Source organism: Abramis brama (genome assembly GCF_963993115.1).
Source record: "Abramis brama genome assembly, chromosome: 17".
In the NCBI taxonomy this organism is placed as follows: Eukaryota; Metazoa; Chordata; class Actinopteri; order Cypriniformes; family Leuciscidae; genus Abramis; species Abramis brama.
Genome location: NC_139979.1, coordinates 1308295 through 1324874, shown reverse-complemented (window position 1 = coordinate 1324874; position 16580 = coordinate 1308295). Strand labels below are relative to the sequence as shown.

Genomic DNA, 16580 nt, shown 5'->3' with positions numbered 1-16580 from the left:
CTTAAATGCATGTAAATCTATTTTAGGAGATGCCTTTTAAAATAGCATCATAGGGGAACTTTAATGTTTCACTGATGCATGTTTTCCCACAATCTTTGCACAATAAAAGTCTTAATTTATTCAAATATATACAGCATATATTGAATGGTGGTGTGTATTTTCCTAATGTTTGGTCTGTAACTCTGAACGCCTGTGTTTCCCCAGGCTGAAGAAGGCGTGCGTTGGCTTCGAGCACATGTTCGAGGAAGTCCCCATCGTCATCAAGAACTCTCATCTCATAAACGTGCTCATGTGGCATCTGCAGGAGAAGAGTACGGTGGCTGACAAGCACGAGCTGCTCAATCTGTCCAGCAGGTCAGAATCACCCCGACCTCTGCGACCCAGCGCTCACATTGCTGTTTTGGGGGGAAAATGTTGTTTGCTGATTCATCTCGTCAGTTCGTGTCTTTTAAGCCTCTCTGTCACGGCTCTGTTTCGCACAGGTTGACCGAGGAAATGCAATACATGCTGACATGCTCACAGTTTAATCTTGACACTCGAAATAGGGCCTGTAATAGTTACAGAAACAGCCTTCTGGGAGAAATGCTGCGAATGCGAAGCAGTGATTTTATTCCAGCGTTTGCAAATATAAGCACAAGCGTCTAGTCTATCATCATCCCTCACTAGAACCCAAAAGCTGTGTTTCTTAATTGGGTTTATATTTAATATTGTGTCCCACTTTATTTTGTCTACTAACATTAAAACTAATCATCTGATGCAATGCACTTAATGTTTTTACATTGTAGTTCTGTAATATAATTACACTGTTGACCCCTTAGAAGTCCCCCTGTAGTCAATCATATCCCTCAAAACTCATCTTTGATCACCAAAATGACATATTTAAATGTTTTTTCCATGAAAAAAAATTCTTCATGCCTTTAAAATATCTTGAATGTAACTCGACACCCTAGTCTCATTTAGTATGCACTAAATGAGCCCCGCCTCCACTCACTCACTCAGCTCAGAGATCCACTGGTTGACGATCACACGTTGATCTGATTGGTTACAAGGTAGTTTGTGACGTCAGAAACACCAGCGATTTCAAAGCGTGTTTTTGAGACTGTCTTTGGTTCACTGCAGTTTTAAGGAGAAAATACTCAGCAATGGTGTCGAATTACACATGGTTTAAGCACATTAAAAACACCACATAGACATATAAACATCCCAATCCCACCTCAACATCAACACAATAAGCACATTGATTCAAGTACAGACACCTAATATAAAGTGTGATCTAATATGGATTTAGTATTAGCAATAGGCACAGACACACAGTGTGCACACTTCCTCTCAAACTTCCCCTAGACAGAAGCATATTACCATCTGAATCTGTGGCAAAATACTGTGGTGTTTGACCAGACGTCAAAAATGATAAGGAAGCATTGTTTATAAGTTTATAAGCCTATTTATTTTGCATGATTAAATGCATTTTATTTGCGTTTAACATCATTTTTCTATACCAGATGAGAGCCACTGCCCTAAAATTAAGTTTCCGGGGGTCCATCAGTAACGCTGCTATCCGGAGCTGGACGTTTTATTCTCCTGCAAATAGTCCTCTCTTCTAAATTAATTTGGCTAATCCAGTTAGATCCCACTGAATTTTATTACAGATTGAGTCGAGTCTGTTTCCAGGAGAGCAGTTCCCAGAAATGAGCCTCATTACATTCGGAATGAATTTTCTTTTTTCCTTTACTAATATGAGCTTCAAGGACAGCATGTTAAACGTGTTGAATTTAGAGCAGTGATTAGTGTCTATAAAAGGGCCATACTCTATAGCATTTTACTTTCCTTGCACTAGTTTAGCATTTCCACTCTGGCTCTTTTTCCTTTTATTTTACTTCTGAATGTGAGTTATATCTGTTTTGCAAAGTTGTTGAATATTTTAAGCCATTTTAACTTTTATTAATTTCCAGGATATGAATTCTTGATATCAACAATTCAATTTTCACTAGTTCAAATTATAGTTATTGGTATCAGGAATTAGATTTATACTAGTAACAATGACAATTTTTGATATCAGACATTACATGTCCACTAGTAACAATGCTAATTCTTGATATCCATAATTACATTTTTACTAGTTAAAATGCTAATTCTTGATATCAACAATTGAATTTCAACTAGTAAAAACTAATTCTTGATATCTGTAATTGTATTTTCACTAGTGAAATGTCACCATAGGCTGCCATTCAAAATCAATTGTTTCTATCAAGAATCCAAAAATGAAAGTATGGGTTCACATAGAGAACCGCTATTTTAAATTGCAATAATATTAAATTTTTGGTCAAATAAGTGCACTCTTTCATTTTTTTCTTTACCATTTTAAAAATCTTAACGTAACATTTAAAAAAATCTTAACCTTTTAAACAGTAGTTAAAGTATTCTTGTTCATTTAGTGAAAAATTGATTATTTTAATTAAACTAGACCTTTACATCAGTTTAGTTTCTATATTAGACATATTGAGGCTGCAATGACTGTTTGTTTTAAAAAAAAAAACTATTAAAAAGAAACCATTTCAGTGCATAAAGATAAACACTGATATATTTAGAGTTTCATGATCAAAGAAAATCAAGTTTTTTTTTTAGCTATATCACCCAGCTCTGATCTACAGAGTCTTTTATTTCGAAAAAGCAAGAAATATCTTTATTTTTTTCCTTTAATGAGCTAAAAATGTAATTTTTCTGACTTCATGCTTCCCAGCAGCCACAGCTGTTCAGGACCCTTGTCTCAATCACACTAATTGATAGACTAAATACTTGAGACGCGAGCAGGTGTTTTGGTCTTTATAGTTAATGCTTTGAGTCGGCACTATCTTTGCCATTTTGACTAAGTCTTTCATTTGTAGTTCAGAACATCCCAGGAGTTGGTGTGTGTTTAATCGGCCCTGCTGGTGAAATCATTCAGCCTTCCCATCAGCACGCAGATAATGATAATGTATTCATGTAATTTCAGTCTTCCGGTGTGCAGAGATGCCCTTTCCTTTCTTGGCAAATACCAATAGGTCTATAGAGCAGATGTGTCACTCCAAAAACAGAGGCTTGAAAGCATGTAGTATTGAATGTTAAATTCTTGAAAATTGTCTTCATTTGCTTGTCCATCATGTCATTCCAAAAGTAATTTTCAAGGTTTTTTTTTCTCCCATGCATTTACAATGAATTCGGGCCTAAAGGGTGCAAAAGCGCTTCGTTCGACTCGTGCACTAGATTTTCCTTCACTAGAACCTTTTTAAATTGTGAATTAAACAGCTAGTAAACATGGTTTATCACTAGAAAATGTTTGGGCTTAGAGTATTGTGCACAAGTTATATAAACTGTTATATTTTTATGGTACTTTTGCATATTTTTGGAGGCGTCTTCATTTTCATTTATTTTGAAGTAGTTAAACTCAAAGAATGGTTTGGAATGACTCAAACTGAAGTTAAAAATACATTAAAGCTAAATAGAACTATAATAGTAAACGGGTAATAGTAACTATTAAACTATAATAAACTAGTAAACATGACAAAAGCACATAAAATTACTAAAACTTAAATTCAAATATGAAAAATATAAAGCTAATTCAAAGCATTATTAAATACTATTATAGTATATAAATGATACAAAATTCATTTCAAATTCAGTTTCAAAACTGAAATAAAACAAGTTTAAGTTGAAGGACTAAAATGACTGAACCTAAAATTCAAGTTAAAAATAAATGAAAGCTAAATAGAAATATATAAATCTAGTAAAAATGGTAAAAGCACATAATTAAAACTTAGTGAAAATATGAAAAATGTAGTTAAACATTTTATTAAATACTATTATAGTATATAAATGATACAAAACTGAAATAAGTTTGTTGAAGTTCTAAAATGATTGAACCTAAAACTGGTAAAAAATAAATTAAAGCTAAATAGAAATATAATTAACTAGTAAAAATGACAAAAGCATACAATAAAATTTGTAAAACTGAAATTAAAATGAAAACTGAAATTATAAACGTATAAAAGCTAATTCAATATATTATTAAATACTATAATAGTATATAAATAATACAAAAATAACACTGCTATTAATAGATCAATTAAAACTATTCCCAATAAACGTTTTTTTTCTCGCTCTAGTCAAAATAAACACTTGGAATATTGACAAAAGTAGTGAAATTTATTTCAAAAGTCTCCCTTATGTTCACTTAATTCTTATATTGCAAGAAAACTAAATGTGATGTTCCATCTGTGACATTATGAATTTAATATTTTATCCAGTATATATGATGGGAACATAATGATTAAACAATGATGCATTGATTGATGTTAACTAGATCTTTTAGTGCTATCATTTAAACATTTTAACTCTAATGTGTGACTGTTACACTATCTTCAAGGTGTTTTATGTGGACGGATGTCATCTCTTTCCTAACACTCCAGAATGTTCTCCAAGGCACGTTATCCCCAAATAAAAATGGAAATGACTTTTTCTTCGGAAGCCTAATCTTGATTAATAAAGCGATTCTCTAGACCTTTGGGGAATTACAGTACGAGGTGAAATGGCTCTGTCCAAACCCTGCTGAGCTCTAGGAGTGTGTGATATTGACAAAAATAATAATATATCAATATTATCTGGGATTTTATCGATAACAATAAATTATTAATTAGATGATGTTTTAGATGTTTTGGACGGCAGACTCCCAAAGTTTTGGATGATATTCATATTCTGTGTGGTGTATTCATATACGGCCATTTTTTAACCTAATTATATGTATGCATCATCTTTTGTGTCAAATTCTTTGAAATGATTTAAAAAATGACAAGATACTGCATCACATTAAAACCGCCAGTAGGGGGCAGTCATTGAGTTTCAACCGATTCATTCAAACGGCTGATTCATTCAGGAACTTAATGAGTCATTGAATCATTCATTCAACCAATTCATTCATTCAGTAATGAAACACCGCCGTGTCGCTCAGAGACGCGAAACAGTCCTGTGTCTTTGTTTGGAACGATTTTCGTTGGCGAAAGAGAGCAAAAAACAGGCGATATTGTGTCTAAAATGTAAGTCACTAAATATTAACCTGTTTATTGAACTGTTCAAAATCACATTTGTAATCATGCTGATATTTAGAGAAAAAAACGGCACTCTTCTTGTGATATTGATTAACTATTAAATTATAAAAATAAATAAGGTATTTTTGCCCCTTATCTTGAATATTGAGGGCGTTATAAATGCATTTTAATAGTCTAAATGCTGAAGCGCACTAGTGTAACCTACTAGACTACATCACATAGTGTATGTGTGCGCTCTCTAGATGTGTTTCTGTGAAGTGAGAGACATACTCCATAATGTCAGATCACACATCGTTAAAACAACAATCATGATATTATCAGAATCTATATATATATATATATATATATATATATATATATATATATATATATATATATAATATATATAGCACACCCCTAATGCTCTCTTAAAAATAAACATTCCTTATTGGCATCGGCGCTTCGCTTCCATAGAGAACTTGTAACCATGGAAGCTTTCCATTACACACAAGATTCATTATAGTGGAAAAAAGGTTTTAAAATGTTCTCCACACTATTTTAAGAACGTTCTCTGGCATTGCTGCAAAAAATCCCTTTTTAGTTTTAAGTGTATTGCCTCATAAGTGACCAATTTGGAACACACTACATAAGCAGCAACTTGGGTCAGAAAACGGTCTGAAATACCTGGGAAGTGCATTATGGGATTGCTTTCTCTGGAGAAGCATGCATGCACACTTAGTTGTTGGAGCAGGCTTTGTTTCAGCACAGCCCTTTAATGCGCTCCCTACATAGGCAGCCTAATAGGTTTTGGAACAGAGCCGGTATATCATGTTTGGTGGCACATGCTACGATTAGACGTCTCTCTGAACCGTGTAAATGCAGAGCAGATAGTCGTCCTTATCAGGCACATCATGCGTCTGTCTTCTTGGGTTTCTAATTTAGAAAATGATCGCTGTGGAGCAATTACGCTTTGATGTGCAGTCAGCCGTTTACTACGCAAACTTTGCTGGACTAAACTATCTGTCAATCTGTTGCCGTAGTAACCACCTGGAGAAGAGCCTCCAGCTGCTGATGGACCGCGTGGACGACGCCAACCAAGACATCGTCAAGTACAACACGTACTGTCGTAACCTCAGCAAACAAACCCAGCAGAAGCAGCAGGTACAGTCGCATCATCCTTCTCTTTTACACCATCTCCTCCTCTTTTAGATTTGTATTTTTGTAATTGAATTTTTGCCATGAAAATATCCTTAGATGCTGACATGGCATTAAATAAATCTATCTATCTGTCTGTCTGTCTGTCTGTCTGTCTCATTCTATCTATTTATCTATCTACTGTATTTTTCTATCTATTTATCTGTCTGTATCTATCTATCAGAGGCGGACAGAGTACACAGCTTCATTACTTGAGTAAAAGTACAGATACCCCTTGCTAAATTTTACTCAAGTACAAGTAAAAGTACTACAGTCAGATGTCTACTTAAGTAAAAGTACTGAAGTACTTGTTTTTAAAAGTACTTGAGTATCAAGAGTACAAGAGTACATTTTCTAAATATTGCATTACTACTGCCACAGTGCTTACACTGGTAAACACAGCAAACACTTGAAGCGAAAACTATCATTAACTTGTTCAGAAAATTGAAATAGTCTGGCGAGGTGGGGCCACGGGTTGGCACATTCCCGGGATGGACCTGCTGCGTCTTCATCCATTGTTTCGTCCATGGTTTCGTCTCTTATCTAAATCTGACCATGGAGTTGACTTTGGCGGAAAGCTGAAGGTGATTGCTGATAGGCTGTCCCAATCAGTGGTGCCTGCACAATCCAATCACGTTTGAGAGGGAAACAGCAAATTGAGGGTTTCCGAGATGTTTCTTTTTTCTTTTTTTCTTTTTTTTTTAGAAGTAACGGGTACTCACGGTTATGGATAGAAATGTAGTGGAGTAAAGAGTACAATATTTGCCTCTCAAATGTACTTGAGTAAAGTCATGAGTACTCCCCAAAAATGATACTCAAGTAAAGTACAGATCCCTCAAAATTGTACTTAAGTACTGTACTCAAGTAAATGTACTCCGTTACTGTCCTTCTCTGCTATCTATCTGTCTGTCTGTCTGTCTGTCTGTCTGTCTTTCTATCTGTAATCTGTCTGTCATCTATTTATCTATCTGTCTCTATCTATCTCTATCTATCTATAATCTGTCTGTCATCTATCTGTCATCCTTCTCTATCTATCTATCTATCTATCTATCTATAATCTGTCTGTCATCTATCTATCTATCTATCTATCTCTATATATCTCTCTCTATATATCTATCTATCTCTCTATATCTCTCTCTATCTCTTTATCATCTCTCTCGCATGAATTGCATGCTTTTTCAGTTTAGAGAGGCTGAAATATATAATCACGAGAGCGCAGGTCTAGAAGAGTTTGATTGGATGCACGTATCCTCTGGAAGGAAGTGCAGAGGCTTTGATATGAATAAATTCAGTGTTTGCTGTGCGCATTACGTGGTCAATACTTTACAAAAGGAAAAAACAAAGTGAGAAAAGGGGGAAAGACTTGAAGTCTACATCATTCCTATATAACAGACTTTCAGAAATATGATCTGGTCAAGCTCAGACACGCAAGCTTCATTATTTATAATGAAGTGTCACAATTTACACGCATCGGTAAAAAAAGTCACTTCCTGAAGGATGTCGTCATAAAACAGGCTAGAAAGTGATATTGAGGATGCAGGAAAAGACATATCAGTGCTGTTGTTGTTAACTTAAACCTATTAACCATTTTCATTGAAATAAAATGCAGATAGATTAAAAGAGAAGAGATAAACTTAAAAATCTTGAATTAGAAATGTTGCCTGGACTACTAACTGAAATAAAATAAGTTGTATAATAAGTACTCAAATGTATTAAATGACTAAAACTTCAAACTGAAGTTAAAAATAAATTTAAAGCTAAATAGAAATATGAAAACCTAGTAAAAAAAAATGACAAAAGCACATAATTAGTAAAACTTAAATGACAATGAAAACTGAAAATATAAAATATTTCAATATATTTTTAAATACTATAATGGTATATAAATACAAAAAACACTGCTATTAATAGATCATTTAAAACAATATTCCCAAGAATCTTTTTCTCTCTCGCTCTAATCGAAATAAGAAACACTATATATTGACAAATTAAGTAGTGAAATTATTTCAAAAGTCCCCCTCATGTCACTTAAATCTTATATAATAAGAAAACTGTGATTTCCATCTTTGACATTGTGAATTATATATTTGATCCAAAATATATGATGGAGGCATGGAAATCTGCTGCATACTTGCACCATTAATGTCTGCTGTCGCTCTGCCTGAGATAAAACCACTCAATAGATGTTATTTAGGGTTCAGGATGGCCATCTAATTTACAATCCCAACTCGCTTCAGATTCATAATTTCATCCATTTCGCCAGGCTGACAAATTGGCCAGAATGTTCTTGACATTTACAGGCTTTTGCATTGCTGGCATTTTGTAAACATGAGTTCTGAAAACAGAACGAGGAGCGTGAATCACAACGGGAGGCTTCGAGTCGCTTTATATCTGGCCTTATGCAAGTACAACAGGATCATTTGAAGAGAGGCCACCCCTGAAATCAGACAACACTGAACGCTGGGAATGTGACGGAAACGGCTGCACATTTGTCAAAGTGTGTGTCTGTGTTTGGTTTCCACCGTGGAGATTGTCTTCAGCAGCGAACAGAGACTACGGTCGTTCATTAAAGAGAACAAAGCTCAATGGAGAGTGTTATTTACTAAGAAATGTCTGGATAAAATACAAAAGGCTTTAAAGGAATGGTTCAGCCAGGGTTCATACAAGGTGCTTATGCTTGCAGGGTTCCCACGGGCCCTTGAAATCCTTGAAAGTTTGAGAATCTGAAAAAAAATAAAAATCAAGGCCGTTGAAAGTTCTTGAAAATAAACACACACACAGATGCAGGTCCTTGAACGTGCTTGAATTTTTGTGCGAGAAGATTTCTGTAAAACATTCAATATTATTTCCTCCGGTCCGCTAATGTTATTTCGCCAACACTTCGTGGGCTATGCGCACTTGCTTGCTTGATTTTATGCTAGTTATGCGCATTTACGCGTTACGTTAAGTGTTTCCCGCGTGAGGTACTTTGTGTTGTATGTTGTGTGGTAGATTTTTCCCTAAACCTAACTATCTGGGGCGTCTCCAAATCGACACCAATACCTTTATCTGGGGCGTCTACAAATCGACACCCAATTCCTTAAACTGGCTTCATTCCTAAACTAGCTTCCTGCGCAGGAATAATCGACAAACAGACTTCTGCAAATGTCCTTTAAATGCTTTAATCACGGCCAGGAGATCTTCCTGAGCAGTTCTCAGGGAATCTCTCCCAAGAAGCAAGGCCGGAGGATCTCAGACAAATTCCATTGAGAATCCCACCAGAAAACACGAATACAACAGTTTTTATAGTGTGTGTTAGAATACCTCAACGTTTCACACACACACACACACACACACACACACCGTGAAACATTGCAAAAATTATATTAGGTCGTTATATAGATCAGTGGCTGTAAATGGGCGTAATGTGCGGTTTTTAAAACCATGTTGAGCTCACGTCCACTCCAGATATGAAAATAGGTATCAATGGGTCTGTCCAGTAACTAATGATGAACGTAAGGCGAACTACAGTTTCATTTGCTCGCGCGGTGCAGTGGACTTCTGATTTAAAGCAGCGTGCATTGACAGACACGTCCGTGCTTTTAAAAGTATAGACCTATTGGTTTTTGGTTTTTACATTTGGATACTCTCTTAATATAATAAACATTGTCAGAGCTTGGTAGACAGGTAACTATTATATTTGTAGACGTTATTAGACAGATTAATTCATAAATTATAATTCATGTTATTTATTAATTTATCGTTTATAAATATTAAACATAAATAAATTATAATCCTATCTGTCATACACAATTTATGGCATTTAAAGTTTTAAAAGTGCTAAATTATTTAAATAAAAAATGGGACAAATAATTACATAATGTAGTCATAATTTAAGTAGTAAATAAAGGCTTAAGGCACACCAACATATCCTGAAGTTATGTAGAAATAAATCAAATGTAAAATAATGTGTTCTGTTGCAAGTTCACATTCTTGATCTCATGTTTTCTCATGGTTTATTGTTGAGCTGTCAAGTTGAAATCAGTTCCAAGATCTTGACACTTATTTTATTTGATTATCATTATTATTTTATATTGATGTTAAATTAGCGCTGCAGCCCATCTGATATAGAGAGAGAGCCGTTTTACATTGCTAAGCGCGATATTGCTCATATAAATATCCAAGTATATGATACAGCGTTCATTCTTCAGGAGAAATATATTCATGAGAAGAAAAAAATCAGTTTGAATAAGGAAAGCGATATCTTTGTCATAGAATCCTTTCAATGGTTAAAATAACCAGGCAATGCATGTGCCGCACTTTATTTGTACCTTTGTGTTTATTTTTATCTATTTACCTTTTTTAGAGTTTGAAGGATAATAAAGATACTGTTAGATAAGTGAGATCTCTGATTGTTGTGCTTTAAAAGTCCTTGAGTTCTGGAATGTCATTTTACAGTATCTGTGCGAACCCTGCGAAATCACAGCCACTGATTGTCATGTGAAAGTTGTTTAGCTCCAAAAATGAGGAAAACCCTAAACATTCAGTAGTTTTCCATAGGGATGCACTGATATGAACGTTTTGGACGATACCGATAACCGATAATTCTTTATATTTGGAAAACCGATAACCGATATATTGGCTGATAAATCTAAATCAAAATCAAAAATTTTATATAAATTGAGAACCTGATTACAAAAGGCTCACCATTTAAAAGCCATGTCCCAAACACAATTATGTTCTCATTATAATGTTATGTAGCCGATATGACAGACTTGCGCTGCACATGTTGCACTTTACTGTATTTTCCTTTTTTGAAGTGATTTCAATCATATTTCAAGCAATTCATAAACATCATGTTGAACAGTGTGCATCTGTGTCTCAGCTGAAGGAAATAATACATTATTTATTGGCTTTAATATATCTTATCGGGCCGATAACGATAACACTAAAAAATTTCATATTTCGACCGATACCGATATGGTGGCCGATATATTGTGCATCCCTAGTTTGCATCAGGAACCCAAACAAAATTTAAAGGTAAAGTGTGTTTTTTTTTTTGGCCCTTCTAATATCAGCAGAATCAACTATATAATAAAAAGCAAATCAGATGAGGTGTTTTATGGTACTTATGAGGCATTTTTGATCGTTTTTGTAGCTCGACATTAGTACATTAGTGTCGCCCGGAAGAATGTTTTCCATTAATTTCTCCCATAAGGATAAAAAAAAAAAAGAAGTCTGTTGAAGTGTAATAAGCCATGAACCTTAGCAACCAGCGACCAGGAGAATCACAACATTACAAACTCTGATTTGAAGCAAAAAGTATTTGAAAATAGGAACAAAAATATTACGGTACAAGACTGAACTTAACAGCTTTAGTGAGGGAACGAACTACAATCCCATGAAGCATTGCGAACAGCATAAGCAAATCGAAAAACGATGGACAAACATAAAACCATTTAAAATTTTTGATATATAAACATGAAATTTATTGCAAAATATGCATATAAATAAATATATATATATAAATATATATATATATATATATATATATATATATATATATATATATATATATATATATATATATATATATATATATATATATATATATATATATAAATAAATAAATAAATAAATAAATAAATAAATAAATAAATAAATAAATAAATAAAAAATGTGTGTAGGGAGATTACATTACTCGATTACATCATTCGCAGTGCTTCATGGGAGTGGGCGGAGCTAACAAGATCTTATGGTGCATTTTGCTTAGTTTGACTCTGATTGGAGGAATTTTCTGCACAGCATTTATAAGTTATTGTTAAATATCAGTTTCCTTATGGAGAAAATGAATGGAGATTTACTTCCGGAACTGTTCCTGAGACTAAACTTCTCATTTTGGATTCCATGAATTCATATGGCTTTCAAATGACTTGATGGTGTGGTAATGATTTATATTTTTGGGGTGAAATATTCCGCCTCATTAGCACTGTTAAAAAACATTGCTTTCTCCCAGAACAAAACACTCTGCAATCAGGGAGACGTTAGTGCCGTGTTTATCAGACCGCTCGTTTGGCAGGACGGTTGAGCCTTTCACAGAGATCTAAAGCGTGTCCTGAACGAGGCTTGGTCACGCGCAGGTCATCTCCACGGCTCCTATATCAACCACGCTGAAATCTACTGTAATTACTGCTGTCATCGATCATATCCCTCCCGTCTGCACACACACTGCACACACACTCCGGCCCCGGTGCACCATATAAACCAAATGACCCGCATCAATCACCATTTAATATCAGAGAGAACGGCCGCTGTGTTGGCAGTGTGCGTTCCTAAATCATATGCCTAATTTCAACAGAAATGGCCGGTATTCTCAGCGGGGACATAAGTCGCACAAACTCAAATAGGATATGAATTCCTCATCTTTTTTTTTTTTTTTCTTCATGTTCAAATTTGATCTACTACATCTTTAAGAAAGGCGACTAGTAGAGCTGACGAACCGAGGGCAGATCCAGGACTCTGAAACTCCTCAGCTCCACATGTCGGATCAGTCGCACTACACTTCTGCTGCACTAATGACATCTTCCCTCCTTTCCTCCGTTCCTTTCCTCTTTCTTTCTTTCTTTCTTTCTTTCTTTCTTTCTTTTTTCTTTCTTTCTTTCTTTCTTTCTTTCTTTCTTTCTTTCTTTCTTTCTTTCTTTCTTTCTTTCTTTCTGCCTTCCTTCCTTTCCTCCTTTCTTCTTCCTTTCCATCTTTATTTATTTCTTTACTCCCTTCCTTCCTTCCTTCCTTCCTTCCTTTATTTCTTTCCTCCTGTCCTTCCTTCCTTCCTTCCTTCCTTCCTTCCTTCCTTCCTTCCTTCCTTCCTTCCTTCCTTCCTTCCTTCCTTCCTTCCTTCCTTCCTTCCTTCCTTCCTCCTGTTCTTCTTTCTTCTTCCTTTCCCTCATTTATTTATTTACTCCCTTCCTTCCTCCTCCATTCCTGGTTTGTCCTTTTTATTTCTCCATTTAACCTTTTTTCTGTATTTTTTGTTCTTCATTTTTATTCCTCTATTTTTTTATTTATACCTCCCGAGTGGATATCCTTACATTTTAATAGATGTAAACCATTTACATCAGTTTAGTAAATGTATTCACACCGTTTTTACTTCAATCCCCTCTTTTTATTTGGTTGTACTTTATATATATATATATATATATAAATCTGACTCTAAATTCGTATAAGCCGCATTCTATAAGATCTTTCTCTTGTCTAGACTAGTTTTAGGGCTTATATATTGGTGTAATGAAAATAATCTCAGTCATCTAGAGAAGTCATGGGAATAGTGTGAAATGTGTGTGTGTTCCTTCACACAGCTCAAGTCTTGCTGGTTCCTCTATGAAAAGTTTCCACAGGTGATATTTTTGATTCATGTTCTCTTCTCTCCTGCATCTCCCAGTATCTGCAGAGGCGTCAGCAGGAGAACACGCAGCGCCAGAGTCGTGGAGAGCCGCCGTTACCGGAGGAAGACATCAGTAAGATGTTCAAACCTCCTCAGGCTCCTCCTCGCATGGACACACTCCTCATCGCAGGTACTCTTCTCCCTCAGTTCCCACAGCACGTCTGCAGGCCATTGGAAATTTATTGTCCTCTGTCCAGAAGAATTGATCCATGAATTGGTCAATTCAGCAATAAACGGATCAGTTTAAATGGGAATGGGAATTACTGCAGGTCTTAAATCTATCACACTATGTTCTTATCCTGATGGAGAAGCAGGAAGGTCTGCACTGTCAATATTGCTTAACATTTTTAGCAACTTATTTTTTCATGAATATAACTATTATATTTACACTGTTTGTTTTTTGTTTTGTTTTTAAAAACAATATAAACCAGTGATATGGAAACTACAAACAGGGTGTCTGCGGATCCTTAAGTGTTAAACTGTCTTAAATTCCTTAATGTAAAAATAAGGCCTTAATTAGCATTAAAATCTCTTAAAATGTCTTAATGCAATCAAACTGACACGACAGTAAAGATTTAGATTTCATTTTCACTTCACCAATTTTTTCAAATCATAAAATTGGTCTAATCCATAAAAGTGAGTTAAAACAAAAATATATTACACTTGATATATTGCTATTTGTATCCCTAAGTAAAATGTATTAATAATTATATATTTTTAGTCCAGTATTAATATAACAAATAAATAAATATTTATTTATTTATTTATTTATTTATTTATTTATTTATTTATTCATTGTTCATTTTCATATCTCTGTTGAGCAGGGTGATTTGTTTGTTTGCGTCATGATATGCAAGTCTTAATGTTTTGAAAAGGTCTTGCAAATGGTATTAAATTGGAAGGGCTGATTATGGCAGATACTCTGCATACAGCCATGAAACACTATAATAACTATTATTGGCATCATGATAATCATCTATAATAACCATCATGACTCCACAATGGCATACTATGCAAAACTATTTCCATCCAAAGTTGCAAATTTAACTTTGAATATGGTGTAAAACAAATAGAGCATAATTTCCTTCCCATGTCTTTAAGAGAATAAACTCGTCACTTCCTGGGAAATTGGTGCAAAATATCAGTAATAAACTAAGTTTCTGCATTCAGGCTGTTTTTCCCTCCATCATAAACGAGTGTGTCTCCGAGCGTCAGACGAAACACAGTAAACGCTGTCGTGTTCTCTAGCGTTCGGATGCTGGTGTTCGGGAACACACTCGTGTGTGTGAGACGCTTCTGGAGGGAATTACACCGGATCATTCTGATCACACACTTCGACTCCGGCGTTTCAGAAACACCAAACCAACATTAGAGATGCTGCGACGCCATTGGTCCACTGGTTACTCCAGTTATCCAATCACAGCTGACGCTGAGAAATTCACCTGGGATTTATTCAGTATACGTTTCCATCGTAGTTTATGCATGTCGTCTTATCGAATGAAAAATGCATCCACCTCAGTTGAGCACATACGTGTCTTTATGTGCATTTTTGGAATTTATGCGCATTTTTATGCACATTTTTATGCGATATCCAAAAATGCACATAATAATAGCTGGATGGACACAGCTATTGATTCGTTTACAATGTTCAGTCCTTCCAGCTAAGACTGGTACACACATCCATTAGCCAATTAAACTCCATTATCTCCACATCAATTAAGCAGAATTAGCAAAAACAATGAATAATACAGAAACCTTGGATGTCTCTCCACACCTGACTGATATCATGAGCTCATCCTTCAGAATGTGCAATGCCGGGTTCCCTCGGGATCCAGATGGAGAACCACGGATCTGTGACTTGTTGTAGTTTTACCGTGTTTCTCCAGATCTGTGTGTGTGTGGCCGGTTCTCCTCCATCTGAGTAACACGTCTTGTCGTCTATAATTAATTTTTTTTCTTTCTGCTTCTTCTTCACAAGGACAAATCAACAACTACTGCCAGAACATTAAGGAGTTCACCTCGCAGAACCTCGGGAAGCTGTTCATGGCCGAGGGTCTTCAGGGTCACAACAGCTAAAGAGAGAAACCAGCCTTTCCCATCTCCAAACACACACACACACGATCCATTATGAGGAGCTCGACGGGAGATCCTGTACAGATTTTAATGTAATTTGTACAATAAAAATGTATGCATCTCTCATAACTGTCTATTTTTCTTTGTGGTGTTTGTTCATTATCTGAGTCGCAAGAAGAATCCTGCTGTCTAAAGGAGTAAACCAGTGTTTATTCTTAAGTTTCTTTAGTTTTTCTTACGTTTTTTGACAGACTTGTTTGCGCACTAAATGCCTGTGGTCTTAATGAGGCTGTCGGATCGGGAATAATCATATGCACTATGAAGGGTGTAGTGTGTTTCCACAGGAGGTTATTCGCTTTAAATGGTACGTAAAGATTTCTGTGTCACTTCTAACAAAGGAATAGCGATTGCATGCGATGGAAGGGTTGCGTCTGCTGTTGATTAAATGGTAATTGTAAAAACACTCTCAGTTGGTTGCCAAGCAGTCGTCTGTGTTTCTGTGCATTTTAAAGCATCATTGGTGGCTCTCCACATCTGAACTGTAGATGCAACTTTATGCCACATTATCAGGGTTTCTGGGGGTCTTTGAGCGTAGGGAGATCGAGATGATTACAAGACTCTAATACTGAAATGTGTATAAATATACATACACTGAGATATATATATATATATATATATATATATATATATATATATATACACATATATACATATATACATGCACACATACATACACATATATACATATATACATGCATGCATGCACACATACATACATGCATACATACACGCACACATACATACATATACACATACATACATACACGCACACA

At 35.2% G+C, this 16580-nt stretch overlaps 1 protein-coding gene across 1 annotated transcript in view; it reads left to right on the top strand.

Moving 5' to 3' along the window:
* eif3ha (eukaryotic translation initiation factor 3, subunit H, a) overlaps window positions 1–15881 on the top strand; it is a 77550-nt gene extending 61669 nt beyond the window's left edge. The window contains exons 5-8 of the mRNA XM_084089627.1: window positions 205–354; window positions 6101–6221; window positions 13672–13804; window positions 15653–15881. Coding sequence (XP_083945753.1) covers window positions 205–354; window positions 6101–6221; window positions 13672–13804; window positions 15653–15750 — 502 coding nt within the window. The 3' untranslated portion in view covers window positions 15751–15881. The remainder of the gene's footprint in view (window positions 1–204; window positions 355–6100; window positions 6222–13671; window positions 13805–15652) is intronic.
* The last annotated feature ends 699 nt before the right edge of the window (window positions 15882–16580 follow it).